At 61.4% G+C, this 25,047-nt stretch overlaps 2 protein-coding genes across 4 annotated transcripts in view; both read left to right on the top strand.

Annotated features, from left to right (window-relative positions):
- BCAS3 (BCAS3 microtubule associated cell migration factor) overlaps positions 1–7,898 on the top strand; it is a 574,202-nt gene extending 566,304 nt beyond the window's left edge. For all 3 annotated transcript variants that reach the window (XM_027087291.1, XM_027087292.1, XM_027087300.1), the window contains one exon: positions 7,097–7,898. In XM_027087291.1, coding sequence (XP_026943092.1) covers positions 7,097–7,245 — 149 coding nt within the window. In that variant the 3' untranslated portion in view covers positions 7,246–7,898. The remainder of the gene's footprint in view (positions 1–7,096) is intronic.
- Positions 7,899–13,651: 5,753 nt separating this feature from the next.
- On the top strand, positions 13,652–24,419 carry TBX2 (T-box transcription factor 2). Its single transcript, XM_027087301.1, has 7 exons — positions 13,652–15,648; positions 16,753–17,020; positions 18,029–18,175; positions 19,368–19,444; positions 19,555–19,718; positions 20,157–20,791; positions 23,018–24,419. The coding sequence occupies exons 1-7, from the start codon at positions 15,251–15,253 to the stop codon at positions 23,468–23,470; spliced, it is 2,142 nt and encodes a 713-aa protein (XP_026943102.1). The 5' UTR covers positions 13,652–15,250; the 3' UTR covers positions 23,471–24,419.
- The last annotated feature ends 628 nt before the right edge of the window (positions 24,420–25,047 follow it).

Genomic DNA, 25,047 nt, shown 5'->3' with positions numbered 1-25,047 from the left:
CTGAGGGTGGGATACGGCAGGGCTGAGAGGACAGGAAAAGGGAAGGTGCAGGGGGGCCATGCAGCCTCAGTTCAGTGTGTCAGGGTGGGAGGAAGATCAAGGCCTCCCTACAGGCTGCCTCATTTAACTGCTGCCCTTTTAACCTCCTAAAAAGTGCCCTGGGGCTGAGGCTGGCTCCAACCCAGAGTGTGGTCTGTGACAGAGCTGTCAGGGTTTCCAGAAGCCATCTCGGGCAACTCCATCTCTGTCTCCCTGAAGAGACCCCCACCTCTGTGAGCCACTCCTGTTCTCTGGAAGAGACAGCAGTAGTTTCCAGGCCCAGGGCTGCTGTAAGACAAGCAGCCCCTAGCCGTGTCCACCCCCTAGTTGGCCTCCGGATCACCTCTTCGGGTTCCAGCACCAGGAAGCTGACGAACCTCCTGAACCCGCAGGATGCAGCCAAGCCCCCCACCTCCTCAGCGCCTCTCTCTCCGAGCCCCAGCTTGCATAGCTGGTCCCAGGCCCTTGCTGGCAGGCCCCTTGCTGACAAAGTCCATTGCTTGGGGCAGACCCCGTTGAGATCCACTTGCTGAGCTTGAAGCAGTCCTGTGGTCCCCTGGTCTCCTCTCTGTATATCCCTTTCAGGGAAGATGCTAAAAATCGCTAATCTCCTGCTCAGAGGACCTCCTTCCCCCCACCCCACTCCCTGACCTCAACCCCCCAGCCAAGAACCCTCACGGCAGAAGGGGATGGAAGCCATTTCTGTTTGCAGACCTCTGAGCCAGGCACTGGGCAAGATGGGGCAGTTTGGCTGACAGTTCCGTGCTCTGGGGCCACCCACTCCCCTGGGGTACCACTGAGCCCAACCCAGACACGGAGCTTAACCACAGGCCCTGCTGATGGGGAAGAACTGGGAGGTGGACGCAGGAGGGAAAAATCAATGCACGTCAACAGGGTTGGAAATTTATTTTCCAGCTCGGAAGAAGGTATTTTCAAAGAGGCAAGGAGGGAAATGAAAAGCTGTAAACACATATCTGCCATCTTCCTCTTCAGGCCATTTCTTGATTAAAAAGAAAGACTCTTTCCCAAGATCCAGTGGAGAAGGGGGAGCGCGAACCGGTGGGGCCTGGATGGCAGAGACACCTGCTGGGGAGGGAAGATGGAGAGGGACCCCGAGGTCCTGTGGATAATCACAGGCGCTAATACAATTGCAGCAATGAGAGTAACTCACATTTGCTGACGGGAAGCTTTAAGCACTTGATGACGCGCTCTACATGCATTGTTTAATTTAATTCTACGACCGCACTATGAAAGAGACACTGTTACCCTCCTGCGCAGGAGACTGAGGCACAGAGGTTGAGTAACTTGCCCCAGATCTCCCAGGTAGCAGGGCCCAGGGCCTGTGCTCTTAACCACTGCCCTCATCTGCCTCCCCAGCCTGGCCGACATTGCCCCCCCAACTCCTCAGGCCCTTGAGGCTGAGGGGTAAGGGTGGGGGGCATTCTCCCTCCTCTCTGCTGGAAGTGGGCGGTGGGTACCACCTAAGACTCCACCCCAAGGCCTAATCCTCCTCCCCGCAGGCCGCCTGGGCAGTTAGCTTGGGACGGGGGTGTGTGGCTGCAGCCAGGGCCCAGTAGAAGTGCTCTGCTCATCCCTTTAATGAGCAGCATCGAGGCTGAGTGTGCAGAGCTGGGCCGGCTGGAGCCTCTAGCACACCAGAGGGGCCCGGCAGTAAATGCTACTCCTTTTGTGGCAAGGGAAGTGCCAGGGAGGCCTGGGGACTGAAGCCCAGGGGTCCCAGGGACCCTCCGCCCAAACACGCACACAGAACTGCCCTCACTGACCCCATCAGGTCCCGGAAACAGACCTTCCTCAGCCGAGTCCCGAGACGGGCTCTCCACAGGGCCCTCACCCACCAGAAGCCAAAGGGGCTTCCCTCGGGGTCTCTGGCCAGCCACCCTCACTGCCACCCGGCCTGCAGGAGGCCTGGAGAAGGTCAAGCCCAAAGTAGGACTTCACTCCTGACCTTCCCCCTGGGGTCTCCTGCCCTCCTGGGCTCCCCCAGCTCCTCCCAAAGCTCACATAGACCCTGTGTCCTCAGCGTTTCACCCCCTCCCCAGGGATCAGGGAACCAAGACCATAGCGCTTAGTAAAGTGACTGTTCCTGTGAAGAGAGACCTGCACCCAGTCTTACCAGGCATTGCACAGCCTCAAGGGAGTGAAGGGTCTGTACCCAGGGGAGAGGACTGTCCCAGGGAGAAGAACCTCCAGGGTGAAGCAGCCTTGGGGACCAGCAGTCCAGCGGGGAGGACCAGAGAGAGGGGCTTCCTCATGCCCTGCCCCCCGTGCCATCTCCTGTGCCGTGTAAGGTCCCCTTCCTGCCTCATCCTCTGCCTCTCCCTGGGTGGAGCCCTGCCCTGCTCATCGGCACCCACCCACGGCTCGCAGGAGCCAGGCTGCTGCTCCTGCCTTTGCAAAGGGGCGTCAGTCTCCTGCTGGGAGATGAGGGGCTGGGGTGATGGTGGAGTGAAGGACGGAAGACAGGCTCCCTCATCCTGCGTGGCCCAGCCCAAGATGGGGCAGCTAAGCTCCTGCCTCCTCACATGCTCCCTGGGTCTCCATTGGCATACACACCCAGGGAACCAGGCTCGCTTCTCCCTAACAAGGCCAGCCACCTCTTTGCCCGCCTCTGACACCTTCGAAATTTGCCAGGCTCCATAGAGAGTGAGGGCAGCACGAGGGCTGAGCTTTCTCGGTCCTTTGCTTACTTCATGAGAGCCAAGGCGCCTCCTTTTTGCTTGCTGCTCATTCCACTGCCCCCCTACCCAATGTGGCTTACCCATCCTGGCCCAGGGCATAGAGGGGCAGCAGGCCCATTTTCCAAAAAGAGCCAGCAGGGAATGGGTGGACACAGCCAGTGGGGAGCACTGGAGCCAGTCTTAGCGGTTTCTGGAGTTGTCACATCACCGTCCTGGGGCCTGCAGCGGCCCAGTTCTCTCTCGTGGGGGGTTGTGTACCCAGAGCCAATGGCTTCCTGCTCTTCCTTGGTTTTGCTGCCTGCAAGGTGGGGAGACCAGCACCCACGTCCCAGGAGCACGAAGGCGCTGGAGAATGTGAGGTCATAATAGGATTTTCTGTCCAAGTCCAGTCCATTGTCTAGGAGCTACTCTTCATCCCCTACCTCGCTCTGAGGCCTGGAGAGCAGCCTCCTTTAGAGCTAGCTTTTTCCCACCGGCCAGAATCCACCTACTTCTGCTGAGTGGGGAGGCTGCCAGGGATGCTTGCTTAGTCCCCCACCACAGAGCCCCCAGCTCTCTCTCCTGCAGCCCTGGCAGGTTTCTGGTGGGCTTTCCCCACAGGTCCACCTCAGCTGCAGGAGAGCTGTTCAGACCCAGGGGTCTGGGGATTGGGGGAGGAGGGTGGCAGCCAGAAACTGGGCCACTGAGTCAGAACATCCGGAGGCGTCCCCGAAAACTCAGCCTTTGTCTGTCTCCTCTTCCTCTCCTGGCATCCCACGTGCATGGGGCGCAGCCGGCACTGCATGGGCCAGAGGCTCCTTCCCTCTCCCCCACCACCCGTCACCCTCACCAAAGAGGGTCTCGGCTGTGTCACGACACTTCCATCTCTGGGACCCCCAAGACTGGTCCCCAGGCCCCTACACATGCATGTCACTACAGAATTCTGCTGCAAGCTTACCCTCCTCCCAGTGTGACTTCCCCACACCTCCCGATACTCTCTCCTCCTGCTTGCAGAGATCAGTGTACTTCTCCATCATTGTCCGGGTCTTTTCCCAAAAGGTTCCTCAATGCTCTTCTTTTCACAAGGGAAAAAAAAAACAATGCCGACAGCCCAGCGTCCATGAGCAACCCAACAGTAACAAAGCATGTGTTCAGGATGGAGGAAGGTAAGGCCACACACTTCCGTTTGCCACTTGCTCTGAGGGCTCGGCGGCTGGGTGGCCTGAGGGGCAACCGTGTGTGCACCCCTCGAACACGTCCACATCCGCTTCTGCACACGCTCATCCTGTCTCAGCGAGAAGAAGAGAGAGGGACTTGACAGAGGCATGTAGGAAAGTGCCCAGGCCCAGCCGGGCCCCTGCTTCTTGTACTGGTAGCCATGCACAGAAGCAGCGCCACATCTCCTTACCACATCGTTCACTCATTCATTCGAGAAATGTTTTTTGAGCACCAGCTGTTTTCTAGGCCCTGCTGTTGGCACTAGGGAATACAGAGAGAAAGCACAGAACTGGCCCCCGAGAGACCCTCCACCTGGATGGAGACACGCGTGTGAGCAGGCGGTGCACAGTGTGCTAGAGGGCCCGGGGCAGGAGTGGGTACACAGCGCAGTGGGGCCTGGCCGGCTCCGCCAGGGCAACGCACAGGCTCGTGCTTGCCCTTAGCTTTGAAGATGAGTAGGCGCCCTAGGGGCCTAGGGAGCCTGGGAAGAGCTTTTCCGTCAGAGGAAGTTGGATGAGCACCGGCCCAGAGGCCTAAGGCAGCCTGGAGAGGCCCCCAGACTGCCCAAGCTCATTACTGGTTCCTCAAATGCAATAACAGGAGAGGTTAGTGAGGTCTTGCGGGGGGCGGGTCAGTCATGGAAGGCAGTTCGATAGAGCTGAGGGGTTTAGACCTTATCCTGAGGACGCTTAGGAGTCGATGAAGATTTTTAAGCAGAGGAAAAGCAAGATGAGGTTTGTGCTACAGACAGAACACCCCGGCTTTGGGATGCGGTGGCTTGGAGAGGGGGGTCTGGAGGGCAGGAGACCAGTAGGGAACTTTGGAACTTATCCAGGCAGGAAGCACAGGCCTAACCCGGCAGTGGCCGTGGGCATGGAGAGGAGGGAGGAGGCCCGGGGAGATGTACGGGACATAAATTCACCAGAGCTCGGTCGCCCTGGGAGATGGGACCACTTCCCTCACGTCCCAGGCCTCACTGGTAAAGAGAAAACACGAGCAGGACAGCTCAGGCTCTACCTGGCCCCCGAGAGCAGCAAACTCATCTTGTAAGTCCCTTTGGCAACCATCCCTGCACTGTCACAGGATGGGATGACGGGCGTCCGCCCAGACTCGCGGGGTGGGGTCCCTGCGGGCCTGTGCTGAGGGGCAGAGGGGGTGCCACGCTCGGTCCTGGGCTCCCGGCCCCTCGGCTTCCTTGCTAGTGGGGATGTGCCAGCGCTGGGCCTCCAGAACGTCAGGCCTGTCTTCCAGCTCCGGAGAGGTGCCGACCTTCCCCATGCCGGTGGCCTTTTCTGCTCCTTCACGTGGGGCTTTCTTCCTTGGCTCAGGAAGCCCCTGCTCTTGCTGCGGCCACTGCTCCTGTCTCCTGCCCTCCTGGCCCTGCTGCCAGCGCCCCCTAGTGCTGGGACAGCCTGCACCAGGGCCAGGGCCTCTGGAATCAGAGATCTCCCACAGACTCCTCGGCCCGACGCTTCCATACAGAAATCCTGGGGCCTGTTCTTTGCTTTCCTGTCCTGTCCCTCTCTCGGCACAATGGCCTGGACTCCCAAATGAGGGGGAGGCTAGAGGGCGATCCACATCTAGATAACTCTCGGCTTATCTCAGGGTTGGGCCCAACGGGGCAGCCAGTGTCTCTTGGAGGTCAGGGGCCACCACCAAGCCTGTAGCCTGTGTCCACAGCCCCCATCAGCTGAGGGGTTCTGGTGTCCAGGCACACACACCCTTCCAGCCTGGGCCCGGGCCCTTCCAGCCTGAGGGCCCCTCATGCCTCACACAGGACCAGGAGCCTGCTCTGAAGGAGGGCAGCACAGACTCCCCCAGCCCGTTCTGTGGCTGCCTCTACTGGGTCACCACGATGCTTTGGGGGTCACCCGCAGGGAGGGGGGGTCGGTGGTTATTTCCTGGCCGACTGGTGATGGCCGGCCCAGGAGTAAAGGCCATGACCCATTCCCTAACCAAAGCCAGCTGTGCTGCGTGTGTACGGTGGCAGGGAGCCAGGGAGCAGGTGCAGGCTGGAGATAAAAGAGACCAGACAAGTGTAACATTCGAGCACACCTTGCCGTTTCAGATGACTGCTTTGAGGTCCTGGGCTCCTGGGGTGGACATGCAAGACCCCCTCAGTCCCGGGCAGGTGTACCTTGGGGAAGGAGAGGTTGCGGGTCCCACATCTCGGCTTGGGGCCCAGAGTTTGCCCAGGGATGTCTGTGCCCACATCTCAGAGCCCACTGTGAGGGAGAGGGTATAGGAACTGGCCACTTTCAAAAAGCCAAGAAGTAATTCTCTCTTCCTTGCATTCGGCATGCCAGGAAGTCTATCCCCAGCCCACCTACCCCAGTGCTTGTCTTGGATCAAGAGATGGTGGGCAGTTGGGTAAAGCTGCCCAGAGTTGAACAAGAGGGAGCCAGTTGCCATACCCAAGATGGTAGCGTGGCTGTGTTGACGCCAGGGAAGGGGCAGAGGAGGAGATGGGAGCCTCCCTGCCTGCTTCCCAGGTTGACTCTGAGCATAGAAATTCTGGGGGGCCTCCAGGACACTTGGGAGCCCAAAGGAAGGGAGAAAGGAGGCACTCCAGGCACGTAGGCCCCTCTCAAACCTGGCATTCCCTCCTGAAGGGAAACAGGTCACTTTCCAGGAGGTGCCGCAGATGGACCGGGGCCTGGCCAGCAGGCAGACTGTGTGGGTGAGAACGAGTGAGGAGTGAGCGAGTGGCTAAGCCAGGGTTGAAGCTCCCTGGCAGGGGAGGGGAGGGAGACAGATCAGGTAGGGAAGCGTCGGTCCTTCCCATGTCCTGGCTTCTCCCCTCCTGCCAGACTTGTAGCTCCAGGATAGGAGCCTCTCATGGAGTTGGGGGAGCACGCTGGCTGAGCACATGCCCCACGTATGGCAGTGTGGTCCAGACAGATCATCAGGGCGGCTGTACTTCTGGCTAAAGGGGCTCCCACAATGAGGGGGTAACTGGAGCCCGCCAGCCAAGGGGGCTTCGCCCTCCTCAGGGTGAGCCTCCCTGTGCCCCGAGCTGCCACCCGGCCCGTCCTTCCCCCGCAGAAGGATGTAAATGGACCCAGATTGGTGCCTCAAGGCAGGCAGCCCGGCCCAGGGGCTACCCCCGCCTCCCCAAGACTGCACTCTGACCGGGCCTGGCCCGCTCTTCTGTCTTGCAGAACTACAGCGAGAGGGAAGCATCGAGACTCTGAGTAACAGCTCAGGTTCCACCAGTGGCAGCATCCCGAGAAACTTCGATGGCTACCGATCTCCACTGCCCACCAACGAGAGTCAGCCCCTCAGCCTCTTCCCTACCAGCTTCCCGTAGGTACCAGCAACCTGCTTCTGACTGGCTGGCCCACTCACCTGCTGGGGGGAGGGGAGAAGTCCCCGCCCTGGTCCTGCCCTTCGGACTCTGCTCGTCTTTTACCACCACCTTCCCCAAGCTTCGTGACAACAGCCGCCCCCCCTCCCTGGATTGAGAAGAGACCCTTCTCCAAAGCACCTTGGCTCACCATGACCTCTGCCCCCCATCAACGGGGCCGTGGCTGAGAGAGACTCTGCAGAAGCTCCGTCCCCTCCTCCGTTTGCACATGATGTCCTGCATTGGACCCGCTTTTGTATTTTCTAACCAAACCCTCCGGGGGCCTGGGTGGGGCGAGGGTGGGTGGTCCGGCGGGCACTTTGGCCCTGAGCGACAGCCCCAGCTCACCCCTGGCTTTGGCACACGCTGCCCAGCTTCCCTTGGCCAACCTCCTTCTGGCGTTGAACTGAGGCCCAGCGTATTAGGGAAGGAGGAAGGAAGAAGAAACCCCCCTTCCTCTTTTCTTTCCCCTTTGGCTCATGGAAAGGATTCGTCTTTCTTGTCTGTAAGCCCTTTTACCCTGGTCCTGTACTGTTCAGTGAAGGAAACCCTGGTTACTGAGGCCCTGTCAAAAAGTGCACGTCTTGTTCAATAAATCACGCTGCAGTTGGTGTCCATCCCTGAGTTGCTGGGGTCAGGGTCCTCTCCAAGCGCTGAGCAGAGTCCCGTGGGCCTGACCGTGTGTCCCTGCTCCACACGTGCAGCTGAGGGGGAGTCAGGGAGGGGGGAGGAAGGAGAATGAGGATGTTTACTCTTGAACTGGGGCAGGGTCTGACTTAAATCCATTCTCTGACCTTCTTGCCTGTTACCAGAGCCATTGAGTTCTGGGGGCACCCCAGGCCCGGACCCTCCCTGGCTGTGGCCATCAGGGCTGGTCAGGTCCTTGGCATGTGCTCCTGGGCTGCTGTGGGAAGGAGAGCCTGATGAAGACTCTGGCCTCATCTTTTGGACAGGCTCCCTGTCATTACCTCTCCTCAGACTCAGAAGGTGACGGGTGGTCAGGTGAAGGTGGGTCTCCCAGGAAACCTGGCTGGAACCTTGGATGACAAGTTCCTGATGTGGTTCCCCTCCCACCTCCCAATTCTGGACCTAAAGTGAATGGCAGGAAGGAGACAGGAGCCAGGGGAGTGAAAAGGGGTAGCCCCAGTCCCGCCTTCCCTGAGACCCCAGAGAGGCCTGGGAGGATTGAAGGAAACCCACTGATCCAGGTGTGGTTTGGGGTGAAGTTTAATGTAACAGCCACAGAAGAGTTGAGTTCACAAACAAGCAGGCCTTCCCATCCAGCCATCCAGCCATCCAGCCAGAGCGGGGGAGCTCCAGGGCCCCCGCCCTCTTTGCACGCACCCCATCCAACCCTGGCGCCTGCGGAGAGATTAAATCTTCAGTGCCCTCCACCCGACCAGTTGGGCATGCTAGCAGAAGGGGGACCTGAATCACACTCGGCTCTGAAGGCTGAGTAGATGGCCCTGCATAGGGTGGCTGAAGCCAGTCCCTCCTGCCTGGGAACCTGCGGGGTGAGGAATCACATGCCAGAGTGAGGCATGCTGGGAACGGAAGGAGGCCTGGGCCCAGTCGGGGTTTTTCCCGTTCCAGCCCAACTGGAGACACTGATGTGCCTGGCATACCCCCCACCCCAGCCAGAGCAGTGTTTCAGTCAAAAGGGGACAGGGAGGGAGGGAGGGGCATGCCACCAGATTGCCTATGCACACTGGCCACGGAAGGAGCTCAAGGAAGGGTCAGGCCCTCTGAACCCACCCTAGGGCACGTGGATGGGGCAAAGATGGACAGCCAGGAGCGCTCTCCAATCACACAGGGGACCGGCTGGCAGCTTAGAGCCAGGAGTCCTCCCTGGCTCAGCCCTTTCCCTCCAGGGGGTGCAAAACAGCTGTGGCCTCCTTCAGTCAGGGAAAGTGGTGGGTGTAGGGCTGAGCTTGCAGGACAATCTGGTTATTCATCTGCTCACAGCTAGGGCAACTCTTTGAGTATGTGGGGGAAGGGGGAGGATAAGAGAGGCCAGATAAGCTGGCCCCATGGCGGCTGCCACTGGAGCTGGGGTTATCAGAGAGGCCTCGGGTCTGGCCCCCGGCTAATTGGAGAGGTTATAGACCCTGCCACAGCCTGTAATCAGCTGGAAGTGAGACTGGGCCCCAGGGTGGGGGGCTTTACTGCCCACTGGCCCGGGAGCAGCCAGCCTCCTGTCCTCTAGAGATAACACCCAGGGCAAGGTCCACCTCACCCCGAGCAGCCCCAGCAGACCCCCATGATGGCATCACCCTAGGAGGCCGTCGGAACATGCATCTAACTGTGGCCTGACCAGGTGACCTTGAGGAAGCCATGTGACCTCCCTGATTCTTACAGCCCTACCTGCTCAACAGGCAATCACTATGGACTTTCTCTCAACTTGATGGAGGAAAAAATACCTTCATGGTTTGCGAGGAGGCTGATGGTAGCTGGGGTGGCAGCTCAGGGAGGGAGGGCACTGTCTGGGACTGATTGGAGAAATGGCCCAGTGGTCCCAAGGTAAATTCAGGTGCACGGCGCTCTGTCAAACACTAGTGTCGGCTCCTCTGGAAGCAAGCAGAGGCCAGAGCAGGCAGCTGCCGGTCTAAGACTGGAAATGGTTTCTCACTGCTGAGTTTTCTGATTTTCACAGATCAGGGAATCTCTAAACTAGAACGCACCCAAAAGAGCGCTATTCGGTTCTCATTTTGCAGATGAGAAGCCTGAGCCTGAAAGAAGCCTCACCCAAGGTTAAGAAGTCACGCAGCTAATCTGCTGACCCCTGTCTGCTCCATGCTGCCTCACATGCCCAGGCCAGTTCCCTTAGAGGAACTGCATTCTGCACTGACCTCCCTGTCCTGGGCCCGCACACAGTCCAAGACTCTGAGGCCACTCACCCCCATTCCCTACTCCTAACAGCGTCCAGCCCTGGCCCCTGGCTAGCTTTACAGCTGCTCCTTTGTCCCCGTGTAACTGAGAAGGCAGCCCCCTCCTGCAGACCTAGAGCTGGGAACTCTGGGGGCAAAAGGGAAGAGCATCTTGTACTGTCTTGTATTCAAAGTCAGAGCCCAGCCTGAGGGTGGGGCCCTGGAGTCTCAGTACTGCATTGCTGCAGGAGCAGGTGTAGCTAGTGGGACAGCAATGACATCACCAGCTTCTAAGGAGTGGCCTTGCTGTTTCTTAAGGTCCTTGGGTCCCATCCCAGCTCTGCCACCGGTAGCTGTGTGGCCTCGGGTAAATTACTGCACCTCTGGGCTCATCTGTAAAGTGGGGGGAGGGGAGCACACCCAGCGGAGAAAAGCAACAAGGTCCAAGGAAGCAAAGAGGAAGCTGCAGGTCAAAAAAGCGAAAGATTGGTTGGAGGCCCAGAGGCTGACCGGAGGCCAGGTAGCTCTTTGGCGGGGAGAGGGAGGGCAGGTGAGGCGACGCCGGAGCCCGCCCGGATTGTCGAGAACTACCCCCGAAGCTGCTCCAGGGAATCATGGCCCTGCTCCAGGCGAAAGCGTTTCTGCGAAAGCTAATCGAGCCTGGTGAGCGCGCGCAGGCCAGCCCCGCCCCTCTCTCGCAGGTGGGCTGGTCCTAGGGGGGTCCTTTTTGTGCTTTGCCCCCTCTCAAGCCACACAGCAGCGTGGCCTGTTCACTCTGCCACGATCCCAGGCACCCACACCCATGACCTCACACCCGTGCTCGTCCACGCACTGGCAGGTTCACAGATGTGCACCTCACTTTTACCGACCCCTGTGTCCCAAGCGGACTGCTGCGAACCGAGGACCTCGACCCCAGAGCATAGAGTAGTCCGGAGCTCTCAGGGTTATGGAATCCCCAAAACTCTGGGGAAGTCGTCCCAAATCCGTCAGGGATGAGTCTTGGGTTGCCGGGCCCTGTGACCTTGCTTGCCCTCAGGTGCACAGCGACGACCCTCAAGGGCCAGGGCTGTCCCGCGCCAGAGCTGCCAGCCTGGGCCTTGCTTTCGCGTCAGCCTGGAAGACTGGGGACTGGGCCGCAGAGGCCGTGCTGCCCAGGCACTTCCAGGGACATGATCCGAAGAAGTAGCCCCGCCGCCTGTCCGGGCGCAAGGCCTGGGCCACAACGCAGCCGGGAAGAGGTCGCGCCTCCCGCTCTCCCCGAGCCCCCCGCCCCATCCCAGCCACTTGGCCCGACCCTGCGCGGGGTAATTGGGTCGGGAGGGAGGCGACGGACGGGCGGCGACTCCAGAGAGACTGCGAGCCTGTCAGCCGCAATTTGTCTAAGTGGACGGGACAGGCCGGGCCGCTGCGGGCCGGGGTCATCGAGGCCGCGGCCCCCACCCCAGCCAGACCCGGGACCGCGGGGGAGCCGGGCCGGCCACTAAACGGGGCTGGCTGGCGCCAAGGCTCCGGGAGGCGCGGGTCCGGCCGGGAAGCCGGGGATGAGGAGCAACTCTGTCTATTCTCCCCTCCCCTTCTTCCTACACACACAGGCCAAGACGAGGATGGACGCGCCCAGTGGCACCTCCACTACTGGTCACCAGCATAGGGCCACACACGGCACCCGAGCTTAGCCCGGGCACACTCATGAACCACCGCGCACTCAGTACCAGTCTCACGCCAGCGCCCCGCTGCCCGGACGCACGTCCCCTCTGCCACAGGACCGTACACACCAAGCCATCACTCCACGCAGGAGCACGCAGATCCACGCCCAGTCACACAGACCAAGACACCGGCGGGGACCAATTCCGGGAAGGTCCCAGCACTGGCCCTTGACCCCGCGAAAGGTTACGGGGGGCCAAGGACGGACAGCAGCCCGGCCAGGCTCGGGACCACGGCCACACCCGGCCCAGGCCGCCCCCGCCCGATTTCCGGGTTGCGGGAAGCACAGAGCTAATTGAGCGCGTGCAACGGGCCGGAGGCCCGACGCCCGAGCCCGCCCGACGCCCGGGCCCTGGACGGCCTAGGAGAGGGAGGGGCGGCTGAGCGCGCGTCCCCCGCCTGTCTGCGGGGCCCGGCCGATGCGAAGTGACAGGGGCCGGAGCTTTGCTGTGGAGCCTCGGCTGCCTGGCGCCAGCCGCCCCCGCTCGTGCCCTCCCCCTCCAGCCCCGGGCGGCTCGCGAGGCGCCCCCCAGGGCCTCTTAAAGAGACACGCACTCTCAGCCCCCGGGGACCCCCCAGAGGCGCCTGTCCCCGGGAAGAGGAGGGTCAGACCCGGGGGGTGGTGGGGGAGGGGCCGAGCGGGACATGGGCGCCGCGCGGCGCAGCACCAGGGCCTCCCGGGCCTCCCCTTCGCGGGTTTTCGTTGAGCCAAGGATATTCCTCGCTGGAGAGTTTGGCTGGAGGTGTTGGGGGTAGGGGTATAGGGGGATGGAAATTCGGAATATTAAGAGCGGCTGTAGCGACCTCGGGTTGGTTGCGGGACGACGGGGCAGGGCAGATGATGGGGTCCGGGCCGGGAAAGAGCCTGTGGCCGCCGGAGGGCAGGTCCGTGGCCCAGTGCTTGTGGCCAGGTGGGATTGTGGTCCCCAAATGCAGCCGCTGCATCGTCTCCGCGGGGTTTCTTGGGCGAACAACCCGTACCAGCGTGTTTCAGACTGCCTGGGCCTTGGACCCCGGACCAGCTACAGACCTTCTCCAGGAAAATGTCCAAATCGCACACACTTAGGTGTACTACACGCCATTCTTGCAAGTTCGAAAGTACGTGTACACACACGACTTTGCGAGTGCATGCACGGATTCCCAGGCCTGTGCCCGGATTCCTGGCTCCGGAACGCTGCCCTGGCTATTATCTGGTCACCTCACCAACTGCTCAAACCTGTCCACACACATCCATCCCCAGGGGCAACATCTCGCCTAAGACGGAGCCGGCAGGACTTCGCCTGTGCAAAGCTGCAACGGATCCTGCCCCGGCTGCATAGACTGCGCAGCGCGGAGTCGAAGATTCGTTCTGGACAGAGAGGAGGCACTAAGAGAGGAGCGACCCAGTAGAGAGTGAGGTCGTGAAGAAAAACCCTTTGGGGGCGGCGCCCTGTTGCACGCTGGGTAGGGGGGTAGCGAGCTCTCCGGGGTCCGCTCAGAAAAGTAGAAAAAAAGTTCGGGGAGGCCAAACCGTTCCGGCCGATCCCCAACCCGCACTGCCGGGGTGATAAGATTTTACACGGCAGGTCGGCGTGTGCAGCGACAGGATTCCCCGCGACTGGTGTGCGCAGCGGATGGGACACTGTTTGATGTGGGCTGTACGCGCCCACAACGCCGGCGCAAACCCGCTCCGGCAGAACTCACCCGCCTTTGCATTGGTTGTGCGGGCAGGAGTGTCACCCGTGTCTAGTGCGTGGTCCGTCTTGCCTTCAGAACGCGACCTCCAGGAATCAGTGTCAGGCCTGAGACTGATTCGAGGCAGGTGTGTAGCCGCTTCACTGGGCGCACGCCTTAAGTTCGGCTCCCGCTGCGCACAGAAGGCACCACCACAGTGGGCGCGAAACACACACACACACACAAACACATACACACCCCAAGGGCGGGAGGCAATACTGGTGGTGCCTGAGAACGACTGCGGCAGGCGTGGGTAGGAGGGGGTGGGGGTGGAGGCTCAACCGCAGGTGCGCACAGACGCTCAGACCCCCACACTCGTTACTCGGCATTACTGAACCTGGGAGACGTGAGCTTTCGAGAGCTGGAAACAAATTCTAGGAAAGTGGAGGAGAGAGGATGCCGGTGTTTAGAATGAGGGATACTTGTGTCTTTGGTACCGGATGCGGCGAAAATTCGTTGGGTCGCGGGTCAAGAACCTGGGGGCTGGATCCGCCCGCGCCTTGCCGCCCTGTACTCGGCGGAAGGTGCACTCACACCTTCCCAGCCCCGAGGACCCGCTCTCCCGGCAGTGGGAGAGCTCTGCTTAGGTCGGGGACGCAGGCGGATACGGGGCTGAGTCCACGGTTTTCCCGGAACTCCCGGTTCCTCCTGAGTCTTCCTGTGAGGGGAGGCGCGGGCTAAGGGGTCCCCGCGTTTCCCGAGTGAAAGGCCGCGTCCCGCTCCCGCCCACGCCGGCCCCTCCAGGGCTCTGCCACGGCTCCACTCACCGGCTCCCGCCACCTGGGTTCCGCTCCGGGACCTCGGCAGCCAGCGCCTCCCGACTCGCCCGCCCACCGGCCTCTCTTTCCAGCACCCGCAGCCTCCCTCCGGAGTGCAGGGGCCCGGGCGACGCCACGGCCGGGAGCGGGGTCGGAGGCCAAGCTGGGGCGCGGGCCAGAGCTGCCGGGCCGCCGGGCGCGGGAGAAGGAGGGCGCCCCCTCTCCTCTCTGGGCCGTGTCAATGCTTTGCACTTGGGGCGGCCTGCGGCTGGGGGTCCTTCCCCAGGGCCCTGGGACCCGGGCGCCCCCCGCCTCAGGCCCTTTCGGCAAGTCGGGTCGGCCCGCTGCGCTTTCCTGTCCGGGCGCAGGCAACCGCGGGCGCGGGCGGCGGGGTGGGGGCCGGGGCAGGGGGAGGGGTCTCGGGGCTCGCTGGCCCGTCATTGGTTAATATTTTATTCTGTTGACATGTTTTCTTACTGCTGAGGCTTCCGACACCTTCTCCCCGGCCCCCCCTCCCGGCCGGAGCTTGGCCTGAGCTGTCAAAACCCCGCCCCCGGAGACCCACAATTGGTCCAAAAAGCGTAAAATCAGCAATCAAGGGGGGCCTGGCTCGTTAGCGCAGGGGATCCGAGCAGGGCAGGACATGTGAGATAGTCACAGTTTTCCAGAGATCACGACAAGATCTAACCAGTCGCGCGTGGTCCCCGGCGCCGGAGCGGGCCAGCCCAGCCCAGCCCCGCGCAGAGCCCCCGCCGCCCCCGCGCCCAGAGCCCCGCGTCCCTCGCCGTGCGCCGGACGGGGAACCGGGAGGAGCTGCCACCGCGCTTGCCACCCGGGTCGCCCTTCCTCCGCGCGCGCCGCCGCCCGGGCCGGGGGTCCGAGCCGCGCGCCCCCGGCCCCGGCCCCCGGGCGCCTGGGCCGGATGTCCCGATGAGAGAGCCGGCGCTGGCGGCCAGCGCCATGGCTTACCACCCGTTTCACGCGCCACGGCCGGCCGACTTCCCCATGTCCGCCTTTCTGGCGGCGGCGCAGCCCTCCTTCTTCCCGGCGCTCGCACTGCCGCCCGGCGCGCTGGCCAAGCCTCTGCCCGACCCCGGCTTGGCGGGGGCGGCGGCGGCGGCGGCTGCGGCGGCGGCGGCGGCGGCCGAGGCGGGGCTGCACGTCTCGGCACTCGGCCCGCATCCGCCCGCTGCGCATCTGCGCTCGCTTAAGAGCCTGGAGCCCGAGGACGAGGTGGAGGACGACCCCAAGGTGACGCTGGAGGCCAAGGAGCTGTGGGACCAGTTCCACAAGCTGGGCACCGAGATGGTCATCACCAAGTCCGGGAGGTAGGGCAGCCGGCTGGCCGGAGGGCGCGCGGGTGGGCGAGAGGGGCACCCGACAGCACACACCAGCGCCGAGCCCGCCGCTCGCGGCTCCCTGCTCGCTCGGGCCCCCGCACCACGCTTAGACAACCAAGTTGACTTTTCTTATTTGGCAGCGAACGAATTTTTTTAAACCAAAGCATCGAAATCTCCCAAATGAAAACGAAAATATGCTCCTGCAAAATAGCCCCAATCGTTATGAGTCCCAAAGCCGAGGAGGCCCCGCGGCTCGGCCCTGGCTGCTCTCCAGCGGTCTCGGCTGCAACTCAGCCCCGCGGCCTCGCTCTCCTGCCTGCGAGTTTGGCTCGGTGCTCCGGGCAGATGCAGCGTCTCCCGCACTCTCTTCCGACCCTGGAGCCCAGAATGAGACTCGCACCCTGCTAGGCCCAGGCTGGCCCACTGGTTCCCGCCGGTCGCTGCGTTCTCGGCAGCGAGCCCCGAACCGGCCCAGCTGCAGCCTGACCCGGCCTGGAGCCTTGTCCGCGCCGAGGAGCGAGGACCTCCAGACGCTCACGTCGCCCTAGGCCTTAAGGCCGGAAGAAAACTACAATCCCCAACCACTCAAGCCTTTGACTCAGATACGGAGAATCCAGACCTCAGGCTCACCCTCTTCCCCCGAACTTCAGGGTCAGGGTCCTTGTTCGGCGCTGTAACCCAGTTCCTTCCCCCAAACAAACAACATCCGAATTTATTTCTGAGAGCTTCGGTCCCAAGTGGATATATCCCCTGAACGGATTTCAGGGAGAGTCAAGAGAAGCGGGTGTATTTATAAAGGCCCTGGATTTCTCTCTTGAAACCTCAGCTTTCATCTCAGATGAGGGAGAAAGAGGATCACTAGGTCTGAGCATAGGGCCGATGGGAAGCCTTATAATAGGAGAGGGTCTTGACAGGCAGAAATGGGGTCTCCCAGGAATAACAACCGCAGGTGGTGTCTCCCAGGCAGTATTAAGGGGGAGAGCAGGGACAACAGCGGAACACAGGTGGGGAAGTGCCAGGCAATGGTGTGTGGGGGGGGCCTCCGACAGAGAGCCGGCTCCCATGACGTCTCCATCTTTCCCTTTCTTGCAGGAGGATGTTTCCTCCCTTCAAGGTGCGAGTCAGCGGCCTGGACAAGAAGGCCAAATATATCCTGCTGATGGACATCGTGGCCGCTGATGACTGCCGGTATAAATTCCATAACTCGCGCTGGATGGTGGCGGGCAAGGCCGACCCAGAGATGCCCAAACGGATGTACATCCACCCGGACAGCCCGGCCACGGGAGAGCAGTGGATGGCCAAGCCGGTGGCCTTCCATAAGCTGAAGCTGACCAACAACATCTCCGACAAGCACGGCTTCGTGAGTGCAGGGTGGTTGTGCAGATGGGGGTCAGACACTGAGCACCCGGCACTGCAGGGGCTGGGGGGAGGCGAGGAGACCGCAGGATTCCCCGGAGGGGAACGCTTGCCGAACCTGCAGGGTGCCCCTGCCCAGGTCACAGCCCTGTGGCCTATGCCGGCTGGGCCTGGGCCCAGAGGGCTCTGCTCTGCAAGCCTGGAGAATGGGGGGGTTGGGGGCCGCTAAGCTCCAGGCTGCTCACAGCCTCAGCTCTCTTCAGGCCTTCCAAAGCCCCTCCTAGGGTCCAGCGGGAGGCAGGTGTGGCCGGAACTGGGTCGTGCAGCCGCTGGTCTTTAGGTTCTGAGCTTGGAAGCCCTGCCCAGGACCTCAGCTTGTCCTCACCCTTCCCCGTGAACAAGACCTGGGTTCCCATCCCTCTCCCCAAATGTGGAGATTTAAAAGTTAAAACAGCCCCCTCCATACCTTTTCTGAGACTCCTTTCCCTCCTCCCACAGGCAGATTGCCCGACCAGGAGGAGGGAGTTTGGGGTTCTCATCGTTTCTGCCTGAGCGAGGGCCCCAGCGAATGGGAGGGGGGAAGTTCATGGGGCAGAAGGGACTCCCTGTCCGAACGTAGGGCAGTCGGTGAGCCCTCGAAGGTCCCAGTCTTCTCTCCGTGGCGTTACTAGGGTCTTAGCAGTGAGCCCAGGAAGAGAGGTTAAGAGTGGCATTGTAGGAGTTTTTATTTTGTTTTATTTCTGTTTTCAACTAGGGTAAATTTTTTTTTAATGGAGAGAAACTGTGATGAAGAAAAATGAGAGAAAAAAGAAAAAGTAATATAGGAGCGAAAAAAAGCGGAGAAGACAGGAGAAAACGGGGAAGGGTGGGGGTTGGAATGGGGAAGGCAAAACCCTGAGAGAGATAGAGAGAGATGGAAAGAGGTCGGGTCCCCAGAGAACAGAAATGCTCGGGTCACAGGCTGGCGGGTGGGGGGGGGGGTGCTGTCGGCTGACCCGCGCCCTCCCCGCAGACCATCCTGAACTCCATGCACAAGTACCAACCACGCTTCCACATCGTGCGAGCCAACGACATCCTGAAGCTGCCCTACAGCACCTTTCGTACCTACGTGTTCCCTGAGACCGACTTCATCGCGGTCACTGCCTACCAGAACGACAAGGTGCGCGGGACCGGCGGCGGTCCCAGCCCCTCCACCGACGCCCTCCCCACGTGCAGGTTCCAGCCCTCCACTCACACCTGCCCGCAGCCCCCGGCTCCCTCACGGCCCATTCCCGAGCACCAAGCCTGACGTCTGTAAGCGCAGCAGCCACCGAAATCCCCCAGGCTCTCTCGCAAGCCCGCGACACATACCCACGAGCTCCCCCGGGCGCGCGAGCAGCTGGGCACTCGTTGGGGTGGGGATATTTACTTAGCAATTAGCGGAGACTCTGGGGCCGTGCTGACATTTTTACATTTTATTCGTTTATTTCTTGGCTCAGGGATGGGAATTGAAATGAAAAGAGAGCGCCGGAGGCAATCTGCCCAGGCGTTCCTGCTGCTAGGAACCCAACGCTAGGAACAGGGGGCCCAGTTTTCACTCTCCTGGGGGAGCCAGAGGGCGGGACAGGTGACAGCCCCCACCCCGCCATCCCTCTCTGGGTCAGTCCAGGCCCGGGACCCCTTGGGAGGTGCTTAGAGGCTTTTCCTTCAAGTGAAAGGGCCTTTTCTGCTTGCTGCCCTTCTACACCCTCTCTCTAGAGAGGCAAATCACCACCCCACTAGGCCTGTGCCCGTGTGCACGACTCTCGGGTGAACGACAGTGTCTGAGTGTCCTGCCGGTCGTTTTTTCCGTCCTTGTGTCTGTCCCACGCGGATATGCGCGCACCATTTGGAGTGCCTTAGATTCGTGTGGAGGCGTGTGAATTCGTTTGGTTTCCTGGGCGCTTGTTTTGCCCGTGTGTACTTGCATGTGCGCGGCCCGTGAGTGTGGTTGACTTTGTGTGTGTCTGCTGACCTGCGTGTGCTCTGCTGTCTGCGCCCTGCTCAGGTTGCGGGTTAGTTTAACTTGAGTGGCCTCGTGGGCCTGTGTGCACGCTTGGACGGATTTCGACTCTGGCCGCAGAGCTTTGGGCTTGTGTGTGCAAGTTGAGGGATTATGCCTCGAATAAGGTTTTTGGAGGTCGCTTTCCTCGAGGCCCGCCCGCCGGCCTCACCTTGCCTTGTGGCTTGGAGCGTCCTATCCCAGGTGGGCGGGTACCAAGTGTGCACTCCCCGGGCTCTCCTCTGGGTGGGCAGCCGCTGACCTCCGGGTGCCCCAGGCCAGGCTGGAAGAGCCGCATCCTGACCTGGCGCCACCCCCTCGGTCCCCGCAGATCACGCAGCTTAAGATTGACAACAACCCGTTTGCCAAGGGCTTCCGGGACACCGGGAATGGCCGGCGGGAGAAAAGGTGAGGGTGTACGGGACCGGCCTATGGCGGTGCCTGGGGGAACAGGACGTGGAAGGGGGCGGTGGGGGTGCTGCGCTGCGCTCTGACCCGCTCCGTCCGCTTATCCCCAGGAAGCAGCTAACGCTGCCGTCGTTGCGCTTGTACGAGGAGCACTGCAAGCCAGAGCGCGACGGTGCCGAGTCGGACGCCTCGTCCTGCGACCCTCCCCCCGCGCGGGAACCGCCACCCTCCCCGGGGACAGCGCCTAGTCCCCTGCGCCTGCACCGGACTAGAGGTGCGGATCTGGCGGGGAAGAGAAGGGGAGGGTGTCCACCGGGCGCCAGGTGGCTCGGTGCTCCACATCCGGCTAACTTAAGGCCTGGGAGAAGCGTCAGCAGTGAGCCTGGGAGGGCTCTAACCCAGGACTCTCCTGTGAGGGCGGTCCCAGGTGGCCCGCAGATCCTGCTGGGCTCCGGGGTAGGGCCCCGGCGCTGGGTGACTCTGGCGCAGTAAGGTTTTCTCTACCGGGTTCACTTTCTCCCACTGCACATAAAGGGTCTTGGATGAGGTGACCTACAACTGCCCCTAGCCCGACGAGCCCCTAGAAGCTCCTCCGACTTGGCCTCCCCGAGAGCAGGCTTTCGCACGTCTCTCCGGCCCGGCGCCGACACCGGGAGAGGCTTCGCGCCTGTCTCTCCCAGGCCGTAACCCCGCGCGTCCTCTCTCCCCGCAGCCGAGGAGAAGTCGTGCGCCGCGGACAGTGACCCAGAGCCCGAGAGGCTGAGCGAGGAGCGCGCGGGGCAGGCGCTAGGCCGCAGCCCGGCCCTGGACGGCGACAGCCCCCCTCGGTTGACCGAACCCGAGCGCGCCCGGGAGCGGCGCAGCCCCGAGAGGGCCAAGGAGCCGGCCGAGAGCGGCGGGGACGGCCTGTTTGGCCTGCGGAGCCTAGAGAAGGAGCGCGCCGAAGCCCGGCGGAAGGACGAGGGGCGCAAGGAGGCCGGCGAGGGCAAGGATCCCGGCCTGGCGCCACTGGTGGTGCAGACAGACAGTGCGTCCCCCCTGGGCGCCGGACACCTGCCGGGCCTGGCTTTCTCCGGCCACCTGCACGGGCAGCAGTTCTTCGGGCCTCTGGGGGCCGGCCAGCCGCTCTTTCTGCACCCGGGACAGTTCGCCATGGGCCCCGGCGCCTTCTCCGCCATGGGCATGGGCCACCTACTGGCCTCGGTGGCAGGCGGCAGCAGCGGAGGAGGTGGCGGACCAGGGACAGCCACCGGGCTGGACGCAGGCGGGCTGGGTCCCGCAGCCAGCGCGGCAAGCACCGCCGGGCCCTTCCCGTTCCACCTCTCCCAGCACATGCTGGCATCTCAGGTAAGGCCTGTGAGCTGGTGGCAGCACGATGGAGGGAGGAGGACTGAGGTGGGCAGAGGAGGCAGGCATAGGGCTTGAGGATGCCATAGGCGCTCCAGTGCTTCCAGCCGGCAAGGACTCCCTCCTGGGGAGACCCAATGGACCCTCTGGAGCACACCTAGGTTCAGGGAGACTAGGACTGTTAGGTCCAGGGTCTGCAAGGGCACTGCTTCTGACTCCTGTGTGACCTTGGGCAAGTCCCTGACCCTCTCTGGGCCTATTTCCTTCCCTATAACCCTAGCATAGAGTGTAACCCATTAGACTCTTTCTGCTATGGCAGACTGGGGCTGCCCCGGGCTTTTTGTAAGTCCACTTTCCTGGCCTGCCTCAGGACATTTTTCTTGGGAACAAAGATCCCTGGCTCACTGTCAGTCCCTGAAAGGCTAAGGTGGCTGGACAAAAGGAGTAGGAAAATTTGAAATATGTTCTGGATAATTGACCACCCAAATGACCCACCTCCCAGATGTCTCTGGCCCCTTTCAGACCCCCCAGGAAGTCCTCTGCCCTGACAAAGGACTGGGTTCTCCCTTCCCCCACACCGGGTTTCCCAACTCTCCCAGCCACATGTCTCAGAGACGAGGGGCTCGGTTCCCCAGGCCCAAGTTGAAATTCTGAGCTCCCAGGGGAAAGTTTATGAAACTGTGGCCAGCAGCAAAATAAGAAGATCTGATGGGGAGAGCGGCCTCTTTGGTTGCTTGGGTGGAATATTCCCTGTGGAAAGATTTGGAATCTCTACATTCATTTTCCTCCCTCTGAGGTTTCTGGCAAATTGAACCCGTGAGATCTTATCTTAAGGGAAGGAAAATAGGAGTTCAGATCTGAGAAGGCTCCTTTGGTTCAGAAGCAAATATTTTTAAAGTGGGGGAGGGGATTCTGAAATGAGTTCTAAATAGAGCTCAGCGTCGGGGGCGTGTGGAGTGAATGTCTGAGGCACTAACATCACCTATCTGGGGATCTGAGCTGGCAAGGAAGCCTCCAGAAAATGGAGTTCAGGGCCTGGAGGTTTAATCTGCACCCTTGAGTCGGTGTGTATGTGATGCCTCCTCCTCAGACAAATTCTAGTGATAAGCATGGGCATCAGAGAGGTCACAGGGAAGTCAGGGCTTCTAGACACAGCCTGGTCACAGGTGTAAGGCCAGGGCAGAAGTACTCAGCACTCAGGACGCATCACTTGGTGGACGGCTAATGGTTAAGTTCTCAAGCCAGGATAGCTCACCTCTGGCCATCAGGAAGAGCCCAAACCTGGGAGATCTGAAGCCTCCCTCCTTCCTCTGAGACACCATGTCTGAATGCTCAGTAGGGCTTGACCTTCTCAGGAAGGATATTTTCTCATTCCTGACTAAGCTACTTCTCTTCGTTCTCCCTGCCTGAGCCAGGCCGGAGGCTCCCCGGAAGCCCAGCCCAGTCAGCTCCTGCCCTCCTCCCCATACCCACATACTCTGTGGAGTGAACATTATCTCAAAGGTCAGATAATCCAAAAGTCGGGCCTCAGGGACTCAGGCAGTGTTTGTCCAGGGTTTCCCAGCTACTGTGCTTTCCACAGGCAAAGGCCTTGCATTCCTTCCTCAGCTGCCACTTAGGTGCCGCCAGGAGTCCTTTGTATTCAGGCCAGTTTATAAACTGATTGGCATCTGGATCCTTCTCCTGGTCCAGGCAGGAGACCCCTGAGCAGGTGGGCAGGCAGAGGGAGAATTTACAAAGGCCCCCGGCCCCCACCCCGCCCCTCGCCTGTGCTTCCCCTGCCCCGCGGGGCACCTGCGGATAGAAAGGCTGGGGAGGACACTGTTCTAAGTGAGCAGAATCTCCCTCCCAGCACAGCCAAAGATGCCTACTGGCCACCTGGCCCTGTGCCAGCCCTGTTTCCTCCCTCAAGGCCCATGCTAGTTCAGCTGCCTGTAATGGCCTTCCCATACTCCGATTGTAGTACCTGGCACAGAGCTTGATGGTGCCAGGTCTGTGCGTCATAACCTGAAGTGAGCTCCCCTTCTGACTGGGTTTGGCCATAGGCATACCGGCTCATGCCTACCTGTGCTTTTGGGGGATTACGGTCATGTGAGCTCTGGTCTCATATTCCTAAAAACTGTAGGGCAAGGATTTCCAGTTGTAGCACCACCCCTAGAGCCCAGATCACCTGCAGAAACACCTCAGGCAGGATGCCTAACCCTTGTCTTGTTCTGTTTCTTCCAGGGAATCCCAATGCCCACTTTCGGAGGCCTCTTCCCCTACCCCTACACTTACATGGCTGCTGCTGCCGCGGCGGCCTCCGCTTTGCCAGCCACTAGTGCTGCGGCGGCTGCCGCTGCTGCCGCAGGCTCCCTATCCCGGAGTCCCTTTCTGGGCAGTGCCCGGCCCCGCCTGCGCTTCAGCCCCTACCAGATCCCAGTCACCATCCCACCTAGCACTAGCCTCCTCACTACTGGGCTGGCGGCCGAGGGCTCCAAGGCTGCAGGCGGCAACAGCCGGGAGCCCAGCCCGCCGCCCGAGCTGGCTCTCCGCAAAGCGGGGGCCCCGCCCCGCGGGGCCCTGTCGCCCAGCGGCTCAGCCAAAGAGGCAGCCAGTGAACTGCAGAGCATCCAGAGGCTGGTGAGTGGGCTGGAGAGCCAGCGAGCCCTCTCGCCCGGCAGGGAGTCGCCCAAGTGAGGGGCTGCTCAGCTGCTCCGCTGCCGCGCAGGCCTCCTGAGCTGCCTGCCCCTGCTGCTTGGGACGTGTACAGCACAGAATGGGTATTTATTTAAATAAAGGAGAAAAAGCGGGCTGCAGAGGCTGGAATGAAGCCCCGATCAGCCAGCCAGGGCCTGGGACACTTCCCTGGGCTTCAGAAGGAATCCAGCTGCCAGGAACGCAGTCGCTTTGGAGCCACTGGATTTGGTCCAAGCCTGCTCCCGTGTCAAGGTGTCATCGGCGGGGCCCTCTCCGGGTCCTCCAGCACTGTGGGGAGTCCTCGTCCCTGGCCCAGCCAGAGGCTGGCTCTTCGGGAGCCAGAAGGTGCAGGCGTCAGGCGGGGGAGCCCCAGAACCCCTAGCCTCGGGCTGGGACCGCTTGAGAATCTGGGGTGAGGGGTGCTGGGGTCAGTGAAGATTCAAGTCAGTGTAGACTTGAGCTGAGAGGAACCTGTTCTTTTAGTCCTTCCACCTCTTCACCCAGACAGGCGCCCCTCCCACCCCTGGGTCAGCAGAGGGAGTGGCACTTCTGCCTTGAGTCCCCAGGGTGAAAAAAAAAAAGATATTTATGAAATAAATGGTAATTTGTGTAAATAAGCTTTAAGGTTCCCAGAATATGCAAATTGGTATTAATTTATTCAAAGGTGTACATTGCTGTGTACATAATATTTAGAGATTAACTCATAGCATTTAATTTTTTTTTCATTTTACATGAGCATCTATATTGTACAGGGCTTGGGGGGTCCTTGGCTGCGGGAGAGGGCCCCGATCCCTGGAGGAGCTCCCACCCCGCCAGCCCCTCGGCCCCTGCGCCCGGGCTTTGCTCTTCCGGCCCGCGGGCTCCACCTCAGGTTTTCACTTTTCGCTCTGGAGCGAGACGAAACGACAAAAACTCGAGAAAACAATAAAACGCTACAATGCAAAGTGAACGGCGCAGTGCGCTCTGTGGGTCGCGCGGGGCAGGGGCGCCGCAAGCGCGTCAGGCGGGACTGGAGTCGGGGACCGAAGGTTGGGCGCCCCGGGCTCGGCGGCAGCTGCTCCCCGGGGGCGGCTGCAAGGCTGGGGCAGCGAGCTGAGCTGCGAGGCCGGGCGGCGCCGGCGCGGGCTGCGGGCTGGGCCGGGCGGCGCCGAGCCGCCGCGAGCCCCCGCGCTCCCAGCGCGTCCGCGTCCCAGGCCGGGGGCCGGGCTCCCTCTGCTGGCCGCTAGCCTCTGTCCGCCTCTCCCGCCACTCCGCGCCTGGCCTCCCGCTCCCAGTCCGGGGCACCACAGCGGAATTGCACCCACTTTCAGAGCCTCTGGGTAGGTGGGGCTGATAAGATGGGTGCTGCCTGCTCCCTCTTTCCCTTCGGAGGAGGGGTTTGGCCATGGTCCCCCATATACCGCGGACCCTAGAATCCTTTTCCATCGCTCTGTCTCCTGAACCTCAAAAAGCAACGTTCTCTCCGTATCAGGGTTGTTGACTAGAGTGGCAAAGTCTAGCCTGAAAGTTCTCCCGTGGAAATCATCTAAATCCCTCTTGGGGGTGTGGGGAGTGAGGGTCACTAGGCTCTTTCTTTT

Source organism: Aethalodelphis obliquidens, unplaced genomic scaffold, assembly GCF_003676395.1.
Source record: "Aethalodelphis obliquidens isolate GAN/ISIS:26980383/991018 unplaced genomic scaffold, ASM367639v1 scaffold58, whole genome shotgun sequence".
Lineage (NCBI taxonomy): Eukaryota > Metazoa > Chordata > Mammalia > Artiodactyla > Delphinidae > Aethalodelphis > Aethalodelphis obliquidens.
The sequence above is the reverse complement of the archived record's forward strand: the minus strand, read 5'-3'. Positions and strand labels throughout refer to the sequence as shown.

What these genes read in the sequence shown, in the direction of transcription:
- TBX2 (XM_027087301.1), top strand. Translation starts at nt 15,251, where the DNA reads ATGAGAGAGCCGGCGCTGGCGGCCAGCGCCATGGCTTACCACCCGTTT. An exon ending in GTCATCACCAAGTCCGGGAG is followed by an intron (nt 15,649 to 16,752) that starts GTAGGGCAGCCG and finishes CCTTTCTTGCAG; the next exon opens with GAGGATGTTTCCTCCCTTCA. An exon ending in AATGGCCGGCGGGAGAAAAG is followed by an intron (nt 19,445 to 19,554) that starts GTGAGGGTGTAC and finishes GCTTATCCCCAG; the next exon opens with GAAGCAGCTAACGCTGCCGT.